At 47.0% G+C, this 12,110-nt stretch overlaps 1 protein-coding gene across 4 annotated transcripts in view; it reads right to left on the reverse strand.

Moving 5' to 3' along the window:
• SAMD12 (sterile alpha motif domain containing 12) overlaps positions 1–12,110 on the reverse strand; it is a 275,112-nt gene that overhangs the window by 227,945 nt on the left and 35,057 nt on the right. For all 4 annotated transcript variants that reach the window (XM_029064093.2, XM_029064092.2, XM_029064097.2 and 1 more), the window contains exon 2: positions 5,414–5,592. In XM_029064093.2, coding sequence (XP_028919926.1) covers positions 5,414–5,592 — 179 coding nt within the window. The remainder of the gene's footprint in view (positions 1–5,413; positions 5,593–12,110) is intronic.

Consider the following 12,110-nt stretch of genomic DNA (forward strand, 5'->3'; position numbering starts at 1 on the left):
GGCATGAACTCTAACCACTGGGGGAAATCAGAGAGGACTGTGGTCACTTCACTACCACACTGCCTAGACAGCTATCCATTTTATTGTTTAATAACTTTCCTGTTAAGTTTACCCTTTGTTTCCTCTAAAAAGACCTTTGGCCGACCCTAGTTTTTTATATTTTGTTTTGTTTTTTAATGGTATTTGTTAAGCACTTACCATCTATGTGCCTGGCACTGTCCTGAGCGCTGGGGTGGACACAAGATAATCAGTCCCTGCCCCCATTTTACAGCTCAGGTCACTGCGGGACAGAGAAGTGAAATGACTCGCCCTCGGTCCCACAAACAGACAAGCGGTGGAGCCAGGATTAGAACACAGGTCCTTCTGATGTCGAGGCCCATGCTCTATCCATTAGGCCGTGCTGCCTTTGGGTCGGGAGACAAACACCAGTAGACACACAACCCCTGACTCAACGAGGTCCAAATACCCATGGGCGACAACTAATCGGACAAGTCAGTTGGCGCTGCTGCTTTAGAGATTGCTCTAAGGAATCTCTTTAGTGATTTCTCCGGAAAGCGTCGATAGATTAACGGTAACCTCAGGGAAAGGATTGGAAATTCCTGAATCCTGACACAAACCCAGGGAACGGAGGTTGAGAGGGGAGTTAATTCACCCTTGACATGTAAATAAGAAGAATAACTAAATTTGGACCTCAGACCTTCAAAACCTGGTCTCCTGAACACTGCCTACTGGAAACACACTTCTCTATCTATATGAATGTCTGTCTCCCCGCCTCTAGACTGTAAGCTCGTTGTGTAAGGGATGTGTCTGCTATATTGTACTCCCCCAAGCATTTAGTACAGAGTTCTGCCCACAGTTATCACTTCATAAATAAGACTGACTGACTCACTTCTCCCAGATGAGGATACGCCCAGGCCTTCACACAGGTTACACCGGCACATGGTGGAATGGGACACACCGGGCGCCATCTTGAGAAGCAGCGTGGCTCAGTGGAAAGAGCCCGGGTTTGGGAGTCAGAGGTCATGGGTTCTAATCCCGGCTCCGCCGCTTGCCAGCTGTGTGACTTTGGCCAAGTCACTTTACTTCTCTGTGCCTCCGTTACCTCATCTGTAAAATGGGGATTAAAACTGTGAGCCCCACGAGGGACAACCTGATCACCTTGTATCCCCCCAGTGCTTAGAACAGTGCTTTGCACATAGTAAGCACTCAACAAATACCAACATTATTATTATTATCTTCCACAAGTAAATGGAGTCTGCTCAATCCTGTGTTTCTCCGGGGGGAGCCCTGAAACTTCTACTTGCTCCAAAGCTTGTTTGTTTCCCTCACATGTCGTGGGAAGACTGTCGCAGGCCCCAAAGAGCAGAACTCAGCTATGGGAACCGCAGCCGGGGGAGGACAGACACTGGAAATAACAAATCGGACCCAAGAGAGACTGTACTCTCCCAAGCGCTTAGTAGAGTGCTCTGCACACAGTAAACGCTCAATAAATACGACTGACTGGCTGACTGAATTAGCCAGTCAGCCAGGACCCAGGCCAGCAGCGATGTGCAACATGGCTAAGTGGAAAGAGCCTGGGTTTTGGAGTCAGGGGTCATGGGTTCGACTCCCCGCTCTGCCACTTGTCAGTTGTGTGACTGTGGACAAGTCACTTAACTTCTTGATGCCTCAGATACCTCATCTGGAAAATGGGGATTAACTGTGAGCCTCACATGGGACAACGTGATTACCCTGTGTCTATCCCAGTGCTTAGAACAGTGCTCTGCACATAGTAAGCGCTTAACAAATAGCAACATTATTATTATTATTAGAAAACCAGTCAACCGGCCACCTGTTCCAGCACCATCCGTCTGCTTTTTTATGTTATTTAAGAGCTTACTATATGCCAGACACTGAACTAAACACTGGGGTAGACACAGGCTAATCAGATTAGACACCGTCCATGTCCCTCATGGAGGTCACAGTCTTAATCCTCATTTTACAGATAACTGAGGCATGGAGAACTTAAATGACTAGCCCAAGGTCACACAGCAGACAAGTAGCAGAGCTAGGATTAGAACCCAGAGTCTTCTGACTCCCAGACCCATGTTCTACCTACTAGGACATGCTGCTTCTCATCTCGCACTCACTCAAAATTAAAATCTGAGCACTGTTAGACCTGTGAGCCCCAGTGGAAGCATAAGTTTAAAATGTAATCCTCAGTACCAAATTCATTCAATAGTATTTATTGAGCGGTTACTACGTGCAGACCACTGTACTAAGCGCTTGGAATGTACAAATCGGTAACAGAGAGAGTCCCTGCCCTTTGACGGGTTTACAGTCTAATCGAATGAGAAGGAGCATGAGAGAAAGAGGCAACGCACTGGGAGGGCTGGGGTCTAAACTTCCTCTCTGCCACTGGTCTGCTGTGTGACATCAGGCAAATTACCTAGCCTCTCTGGGCCTTAGATTTCTTACTCTGTATCTTCCCGGAATATAACTACCTTCCCCTGACTCACTGGAATGGTATGTGGATAAACAAGATACTGAATGGGAAAGGCTTCAGAAAAAAATAACAACATTCTATAAATCTATGTTATTGTTGCATATTATTGACATTGACAATTATTATAATTGACTACTAGAGAGGCAGTGGGACCTAGCAGAAAGAGCACAGGACAGGGAGTCAAGAGACTTGGGTTTTAATTCTGGCTCTGCCACCTGCCTGCTGGGTGATCTTGGGCAAGGCACATTGCTTCTCTGGAACTCAGTTTCTTCATCTGTAAAACTGAGTTCAAATACTTTATCTCCTTCCCTTGTCTACTAAGGGACAGGGATTGCATCATTCAATCGACTGCATCATTCAATCGTATTTATTGTTTACTGTGTGCAAAGCACTGTACTAAGCTCTAATCCAATCTGAATATTCCCGCTAGACTGTAAACTCCTTGTGGGCAAGAAATAGGTCTGTTAGACTGTTTTATACTCTCCCAGGCTCTTAGTATAATGCTCTGCACACAGAAAGTGCTCAATAGATAGGATTGATTGATTTCTACCTCCCGTAATGCTTAGCACAGGTCGTGGTGTATAGCTCGTGCTCAGGAGATATCAGTGCCATTATTACCAATATCATCACTATTGGGTAACTGATAAGATAGGAATTGCTCATTACAAAGCAGCCTTTCTACTCACAGCCATGGCATTCTGAACACAAGACCAATCACACCTACAGTTTTATTTCGGTTTTTTTTTGGCTATCTTTTTTACGGTATTTGTGAAGCACCTACTATCTGCGAGACACTGTACTAGGTACTGGGGTAGATACAAGCTAATCAGGTTGGACAGAATCCATGTCCCACAGTCTTAATCTCCATTTTACAAATGAGGGAACTGAGGCACGGAAAAGTTAACCGACATGCCCAAGGTCACAAAACGGACAAATGGGAGCTGGGATTAGAACCCAGGTGCTTCCGACTCCCAGGCCCATGCTCCTTCCAAGAGGCCACCCCTCATCTCGATTCAGGTTGGATTGTGAGCTTTAAGAAGAGTGAGATTTAGACTTCTAAAATCTTATGCTCCATGGGTATGAAATGATTTTACGATGAGAAGTTATGGCCAGTTGGTGAAGATAAATGCCAATGGGGTGAGGTTAGAGTTGACTTTCAGGGCCGGTAGATCAAAGGTTCTACTTAAGTTGATGCCACCAAGAGGTGGGCTATTTAATGAAGAAACACCTCCCTGCCCCTGCCCCACCTACGTGCATGCCCACCTCTTTCTCTTTCTTTCTCTTCCTTGCACCTTTTCCCCTCCCTCTCCCTTTTCCCCATCCCTCCTCTCTTCTTCTTCTCTCTCTCCCGCTCCTTCTCCCCTCTATCCCTCTCTCTCTGTTCCTCTCTCTCTCACTCTCTCCCCGACTCCCTTCCCCGCCCCTCAACCCACCAGGAAAAATATACAAAATGAGTTGATTTTGCTCTCGGTAAAGACCAGCCACCAAATACGCAGCCAGCAGCTACCTGGGATGCTCTGTATGAAGGCTCTGAGCCTTGGGACATCCAGATCAAGCAGGAGATTCTCTGCTCTGGCTCCTCTAAGGATAAGTACCTTCGGACCGCGGGAATTCCGGGCACTGCTGAATGCCAGCTCTTCCCAGTTCATCCGACGACTTCTCGTTTCTCTGAGGTTAGGCTAATGGAGCCTAAAGCATGGCACAGGTTTCCAAAATCATTCCGTTCCTGGGGCAAGGTGTTGGCCATATATTTCCTTTTCTTAGGCTTGTGAATAAGGAGCATTTTTATTATCGTATTTGTTAAGTGCTTATTATGTGTCAAACACTGTTCTAAGCATGGGAGTAGGTACGATTTAATCAGGTTGGACACGGTCCCTGTCCCACATGGAGCTCACAGTTTAAGTAAGAAGGAGAACAGGTATCCCCATTGTACGCTTGAGGAAACTGAGGCACAGACAAGTTAAGTGACTCACCCAAGGTCACACAACAAGCAATTGGCAGAGCTTAGATTAGAACCCAGGTCCTTCTGACTCCCCAGCCTGTGCTCTCTCCACAAGGACACATTGCTTGTCAACAAGGTAACTCAAATACTCTCTGGAATGAACCCCCTAACTCCTCAAAATATTAAAACTGCAAGAAGCTTATGACGCTACTTAAGCAGTGAGCATCAGATGTCGAAAATAACTCCCGCCTAAGCCGTCTTCGCTCACGCTGTGATCAAACATTCTTGCACATCACTAGCCCACTTTGCCGACAGAGTAGATAGGATTGGGATCCATGCAATTAAAAATTGAATTAAAATTTTACAAAGGCCCAATCAATAGCTAATATATTCATTTGCATTTTTCACTCCACTTTCCAGTCCATTTCAGATTCTCTTTTACGGACCTGTCTCAGGGAAGATTATTTATCTTTCATCTGCAGAAGCCCTTAGAAGGCTCATTTTCCCTCCCAAATTGTACAGCCTGGATGACTGATCCGGATCTGATTAAACGGAACCCCGGTTTCAACCCCTACTTCCACTCAGGTCTCCAAAACCAATCTGTCCGGGGCACTTCCGTTCAGCTCAAAAAATAGCTCCTGGATGGGTCTCTCTCTACCACTTTTACCACCGGCAAGAAACGAACTCGCACGGTAACTTCTACACCACGTTATTCATTACTCATCGACTTCGATAGAAAATGCTATAGCGACAGCCTCACATGATGCCACACAGATCGGTACAATAAAAGGCAACCCCTTAGCACAGAATGAAATACTAAAACTACTACATAACGACGAGAGTCATCTAAGACCATCGGTATTCGCCGCCTCATAGCCGAGACGCCATTTTTCTGAGTCACCACAAACAGGTTTTGTGGTTCCTTGCAGCGTACTTGAAAACCCTTAGCCAAAGTACACATTGTCGAAAGGGCGACTCCTCCCTACCTTAGAGGCCTCTGGTTCCGCCTGCTGCTTCTTGGGTGTCCCTTTGGAGTCGCAGACCTTCGGGGGATTTTCGCTTTGAGCCGACTCAGATTCCCCGCCTTGCTCTTCGACGGGCAAGTTAATCCCTTCGGCACAGACGGAGTGATCGATGCCATTTGGATTCAGACTGCAACGAATAGCTGGGATAAAAGACGATGGCAGTTCAGAAAACACAGCACAGTGAGAAAAACCTATTAAGTTATTATATTTATTTTTTAATGATATCTGTTAAGTGCTCATGCAGTGCCGGGCACCGTACTAAGCGCTGGAGTAGATGCAAGATAATTGGGTTGGACGTAGTTCCCGTCCCACACAGGGCTCACGCTCATAATCCCCATTTCACAAAAGAGGTAACCGAGGCACCGAGAAGTTAAGTGACTTGCCCAAGATTGCACAGCAGAAAAGTGTCAAATCCGGGATTAGAACCCGAGGCCTTTGACTCCCAGGCTCGTGCTCTTTCATTCATTCATTCAATAGTATTTATTGAGCGCTTACTATGTGCAGAGCATTGTACTAAGCGCTTGGAATGTACAATTTGGCCACTGATAGAGACAGTCCCTGCCCACTGATGGGCTCACAGTCTAATCGGGGGAGACAAACAAAAACAATAGCAATGAATAGAATCAAGGGGATGTACATCTCTTTAACAAAATAAATAGGGTAATAAAAATATATACAAAAATATAAATATATACAAAAATAACAAAAATATATACAATAATACAATAATACAAATGAGCAGATGAGCACAGTGTTGAGGGGAGGGGAAGGGAGAGGGGGAGGAGTAGAGGGAAAGGGGGGGAAAAGGGGGCTTAGCTGAGGGGAGGTGAAGGGGGGGCAGAGAGGCAGCAGAGGGAGCAGAGGGAAAAGGGGAAGCTCAGTGTGGGAAGGCCTCTTGGAGGAGGTGAGCTCTCAGTAGGGCTTTGAAGAGGGGAAGAGAGTTAATTGGCAGAGGTGAGGAGGGAGGGCGTTCCAGGACAGCGGGAGGACGTGGGCCAGGAGTCGACGGCGGGATAGGCGAGAACGGGGGACGGCGAGGAGGTGGGCGGCAGAGGAGCGGAGCCTACGGGGTGCACATAAGAAAGAAAGAAGGGAGGAGAGGTAGGAGGGGGCAAGGTGATGAAGACCCTGGAAGCCTAGAGTGAGAAGTTTTTGTTTCGTGCGGAGGTTGATAGGCAACCACTGAAGGCTTTTAAGAAGGGGAGTGACCTTTCTACATGACCACACTGGCTTTCGATTCATTTAGAAACAGACCTCGCTTTATTGTTCGTATACGATCCCTGCCCCAAACACAGCTCATCATCTATGCCAAATTCTGCCGGTTTTTCCTACGTAATTTCTTCCGCATGCCTTCTTTCCCCACCACCCAAGTCTAGGGTCTAGTCAGTCATTGTTAGATCAATCAGTCGATGGTATCTTACTGAGTGTTTAATGTGTGCAGAGCACTGTACTAAGTGCTTGGAAGAGTATGATACAAAAGATGCTAGTAGACACGTCCCCTGCCCACAGCAAGCTCACAGTGTAGGGTATTGCACTGGCCTCCTCATTGGCCTCCCTGCATCCAATCTCACCCACTTCAATCTACCCGGCTGCATGGATCATCTCCTTGGAACATATCGCACCAATCCTCAAAATTCTCCACAGGCTTCCGGTATCCCTCTGCATCCAAGGAAAACTTCTCAAGCCTCTCCACCGCCTGGTCCCATCTTACGCTTCCACTGTCTTCAAACGCTACTCTTCGGTTTGCACCCTTCGTGTCTCTCAAACCAATCATCTAAGCTGTACCTCGCTCTCACCTCTGCCACCTCCATTCTCCCATCCAAGCTGCTCCCCCAGCTAGCAACCGTCTTTTCCCCAAAACCCACAGATATATATCATGTTCCCCTCATCCAATGTCCTCCTAAAACCCTTCCTGTTCCTATAAAGTCTTCCCAAGCACCCCAACTCATCAAACCCACGGGCAGTCTCCAGCACTTACAAACTTATTTTCAATCAGTGGTACTTATTCATTCATTCAATCGTATTTATTGGGCACTTACTGTGTGCAGAGCACTGTACTAAGCACTTGGAATGTACAATTCAGCAACAGATAGAGACAATCCCTGCCCAACAACGGGCTCACAGTCTAAAAGCCGGAGACAGACAGCAAAACAAAACAAGTAGGCATCAATACCATCAAGATAAATAGAATCATAGATATATACACATCATTAACAAAATAGAGTTAAATAATATATACAAATATACACAAGTGCTGTGGGGAGGGGAAGGGGGGAATGGGGAGGGGAGGAGGAGCAGAGGGAAAGGGAAGGCTCAGTCTGGGAAGGCCTCTTGGAGGAAGTGAGCTCTCAGTAGGGCTTTGAAGAGGGGAAGAGAGTTAGTTTGACGGATGTGAGGAGAGAGGGCATCCCAGGTCAATGGTAGGATGTGGGCCGGGGTCGACGGCAGGATAGGTGAGAACGAGGTACAATGAGGAGGTTAGCGGCAGAGGAGCAGAGTGTACAGGGTGGGCTGTAGAAGGAGAGAATGGAGGTGAGGTAGAAGGGGGCAAGGGGATGGAAAGCTTTGAAACCAAGAGTGAGGAGCTTTTGCTTTGTGCGAAGGTTGATAGGTAACCACTGGAGGTTTTTGAGGAGGGGAGTGACATGTTCAGAGCGTTTCTGTAGAAAGATAATCCGAGCGGCAGAGTGAAGTATCGACTGGAGTGGGGAGAGACAGGAGGATGGGAGATCAGAGGAGGCTGATGCGACAATCTAGTCAGGATATTATGAGAGATTGTACCAGAAAGGTAGCAGTTTGGATGGAGAGGAAAGGGAGGATCTTGGCGATGTTGGGAAGGTGAGACTGGCGGGTTTTGGTGATGGATTGGATGTGTGGGGTCGATGAGTGAGCAGAGACAAGGATGACACCAAGGTTGCAGGCTTGGGAGACAGGAAGGTGGGTAGTGCCGCCCATTGTGATGGGGCAGTCAGGGAGAGGACAGGGTTTGGGAGGGAAGATAAGGAGCTCAGTCTTGGACATGTTGAGTTTTAGGTGGTGGGTGGACATCCAGGTGGAGATGTCCTGAAGGCAGTAGGGAGAGAGAACGGGGAGGAGATGTAGATTTGGGTGTCATCTACGTAGAGATGAGAGTTGAAGCCGTGGGAGTGAATGATTTCACCAAGGGAGTGAGTCTAGATGGAGAACAGAAGGGGACCAAGAACTGACTCTTGAGGAACCCCTTCAGTTTTAGGGGATGGGAGAGGGAGAAGGAGCCCACAAAGGAGACTGAAAATGAACTGCCAGAGAGATAAGAGGAAAACCAGGAGAGGATGGAGTCTGTGAAGCCAAGTTTGGATAACATGTCGAGGAGAAAGGGATGGTCGGCAGTGGCCGAGGCAGCTGAGAGGTCGAGGAGGATTAGGATAGAGTAGAAGCCATTGGATTTGGCAAGAAGGAAGTCACCGGTGACCTTTGAGAGGGCAGTTTCGGTGGAGTGCTTGGGACGGAAGCCAGACTGGAGGGGGTCCAGGAGAGAGTTGGACTTGAGGAATTCAAGGCAGCGAGTGTAGACGACTCGTTCTAGGAGCTTAGAAAGGAAGGCTAGGAGAGAGATAGGGTTATAATTGGAAGGGGATGTGGTGTCGAGAGGGTTACTTTAGGATGGGGGAGACATGGGCATGTTTGAAGGCAGAGGGGAAGAAGCTGTTGGAGAGTGAGTGGTAAGGAGGGGAGGAGGGAAGGGGCAATAGTTTTCATACAATGAGCAGGAATGTGGGCAGAGCACTGTAGTACACACATAGGATAGTACTATACAAAGACGGTAGACACGATCCCTGTCCACAAGGTATATATAGTCTATAAGAGGATATATGAAAATAAAACACAGAGGGGGAAGGGGAAATAGCAGGGTATAAGGTAAGTGGTATGGCTTAGCGCATAGAGCACGGGCCTGGGAGTCAGAAGGACCTGGGTTCTAATCCTGCCCCCACCACAAATCTTCTGGGTGACCTTAGGCAAGTAACTTCACTTCTCTGGGCCTCAGTTATCTCATCTGTAAAAAGAGGATTAAGATTGTGAGCCCCATGTGTGCCAGCAACTGGGTTCAAACTGATAACCTGTATCTACCTCAACACTTAGAGTGCTTGGCACATAGTAAGCACTTAACAAGTAATGTTATTATTATATGTGCACAAGAGCTGTGGGGCAGAATATCAAGTGCTTAAAGGGTACAGACTCAAGTGCAGAGAGGACCAGAAGGGAGAGGAAGTAGGGGAAATAGGAGTTTGATCGCGGAAGACCTTTTGGAAGAAATGTGATTTTTGTAGGGTTTGAAGGGGTGGCAACTGGTGGTCTATCAGATACGAAGGGAGAGGGAGATCCAGGCCAGATGGAGGATGTGGCAGGGGGTTGCTGGTGCTTTAAAAATGCCTTCTAAATTCCAAATACAGTACTAAGCACTGAGATAGACTCAAGATAATCAAGCCATACAGTCTCCATCCCAAGAGAAAGATGACAAGATGAAAAGAGAATATCTTGGCCCTCAAGACTTCACCTCAAAGGCAGTGCTTCCTTCCCAGTGAGTCTCACTAGCAATTCCACAGAGAAAACTGCAGTTTTCCAAACAAAAACAAAAATTGATAGTAATTGCAGCCCAGCAGGCTTGGATAGTTTCGGGGTTTGTCCACAAAGGACCGAGTTCTCCAAATAGAGAGACATGTTTGCTGAGCAAAAGGAGAGTTCAATGACTGACATCAATATAATGGAAAACAAGTCATTGCTTTAATACCAGAATCAGAGTCAACCGCCTCAAGATCACAGCCTGACTCTACCACTATAACAACAGGCTAAGAGGCTGGTGACCCTGATTTTATTTCCTCAAGAGGATATGAAAAGATTTAGCACAGTGGGGTCCCCTCTTTCCTCAGTGGAGGAAATGCAACACACTTCACAGGGCTGCTCCAACATCACCCACTAGCCTATTATTATTATATTTATTAAGTGCTTACTATCTTCCAAGCATTGATCTAAGCACCGGGGTAGATACGAGATGATCGGGTTGGATACAGTCCCTGTCCCTCATGGGGCTCATGGTCTAAATTGGGGAAGCAGCGTGGCTCAGTGGAAAGAGCCTGGGCTTCGGAGTCAGAGGTCATGGGTTCGACTCCCGGATCTGCCACTTGTCAGCTGTGTGACTGTGGGTGAGTCACTTCACTTCTCTGTGCCTCAGTTCCCTCATCTGTAAAATGGGGATTAACTGTGAGCCTCACGTGGGACAACCCGATTCCCCTGTATCTACCCCAGCGCTTAGAACAGTGCTCTGCACATAGTAAGCGCTTAACAAATACCAATATTATTATTAAATACGAGGGAGAACAGGCACTGACTATCCATTTCACAGATCAGGAAACTAAAACACAGAGAAACGAGAAGCTGCGTGGCCTAGAAGAAAAAGGATGGACCCGAGAGTTAGAGGCCTTGAGTTCCAATTCTGGCTCTGCCACTTACTTGCTGTATGATCTTGGGCAGGTTACTTCATTTCTCTATGACTCAGTTCCCTCGAATTTAGAATGGGGATTCAATACCGGTTCTACCCTCTACCTCGTGAGCCTCATGTGGGAACTGATTATTCTGTATCTACCTCAGCGCTTAGTACAGCATTTGGCATAGAGATAGCACTTAACAAATACCATAATGATTATATTTGTTAAGCATTTACTATGTATCAATCATATTTATTAAGCATTTACTATGTATCAATCACCATTCTAAGCTCTGGGGTAGATACAAGATAATCGTGTCCCTGTCCCACGTGGGAGAGAAAATGGTTTTTGTTTTTTCCATTTCACAGCTGAGAAAAGTGAGGCAGAAAGAAGCAGCATGACTCGTCCACGGTTCCAGAGCAGGCAAGTGGCAGAGCGGGGATTAGAACCCAGGTCCTTCTGACTCCCAGGCCCGCGCTCCATCCATTAGGCCAGGCTGTTTCAAGAGGTGTCCATGAAAACAGAGTGGGAACTACTGTTTCTGTCCTCTGGCTATATAGGATTAATATTGCTCCGACAGTGACGGTTACCAGATGGGGAACTTGCCGGAACTGTTCTTCAGTGACGGCTTCTGCCGAACCCTCCACACTCTCTCACCTGGTCCTACAATGCCCTCTGATGGTTCAGAGGGCCCGTTTCCATGGAGATGATCCACCCCATCACCAATGGGTGGCTGAAAATAGACAACAACTTGGTTTTCCCCATTAGGGAGGGTTCTCCACCCACCCTCTCCCCTCCACTACTCAAAACATCAAGGGAAAGAAAAGAAACGGTTCCACCCAGAAGCAGCTCTAACCATCTCTCCTTTGTTGTGTGGGTTCTAATTTAGACCCGGACCAGCTGACACCATGATCTGGGTGACACCTAACACTCCCTCAGCCTATGGGAAGCCGCTCAAGTCAGTCAATCAGTAAGTCAGTCATATTTATTGAGTGTTTATTGTGTGCAGAGCACTGTATTAAGCGCTTGGGAGAGTAGAACAGTGCTTGGCACATAGTAAGGGCTTAACAAATACCTTCATTATTATTACAATATAATATAACAGACACATTCTCTGCCCACAAGGAGCTTACAGTCTAAAGGGGGAAAGAGACATCATATAAAGAAATAATTACAGATATCCACGTAAACCCAAG

The sequence above is a fragment of the Ornithorhynchus anatinus genome, chromosome 4 (assembly GCF_004115215.2).
Source record: "Ornithorhynchus anatinus isolate Pmale09 chromosome 4, mOrnAna1.pri.v4, whole genome shotgun sequence".
NCBI classification, from domain to species: domain Eukaryota; kingdom Metazoa; phylum Chordata; class Mammalia; order Monotremata; family Ornithorhynchidae; genus Ornithorhynchus; species Ornithorhynchus anatinus.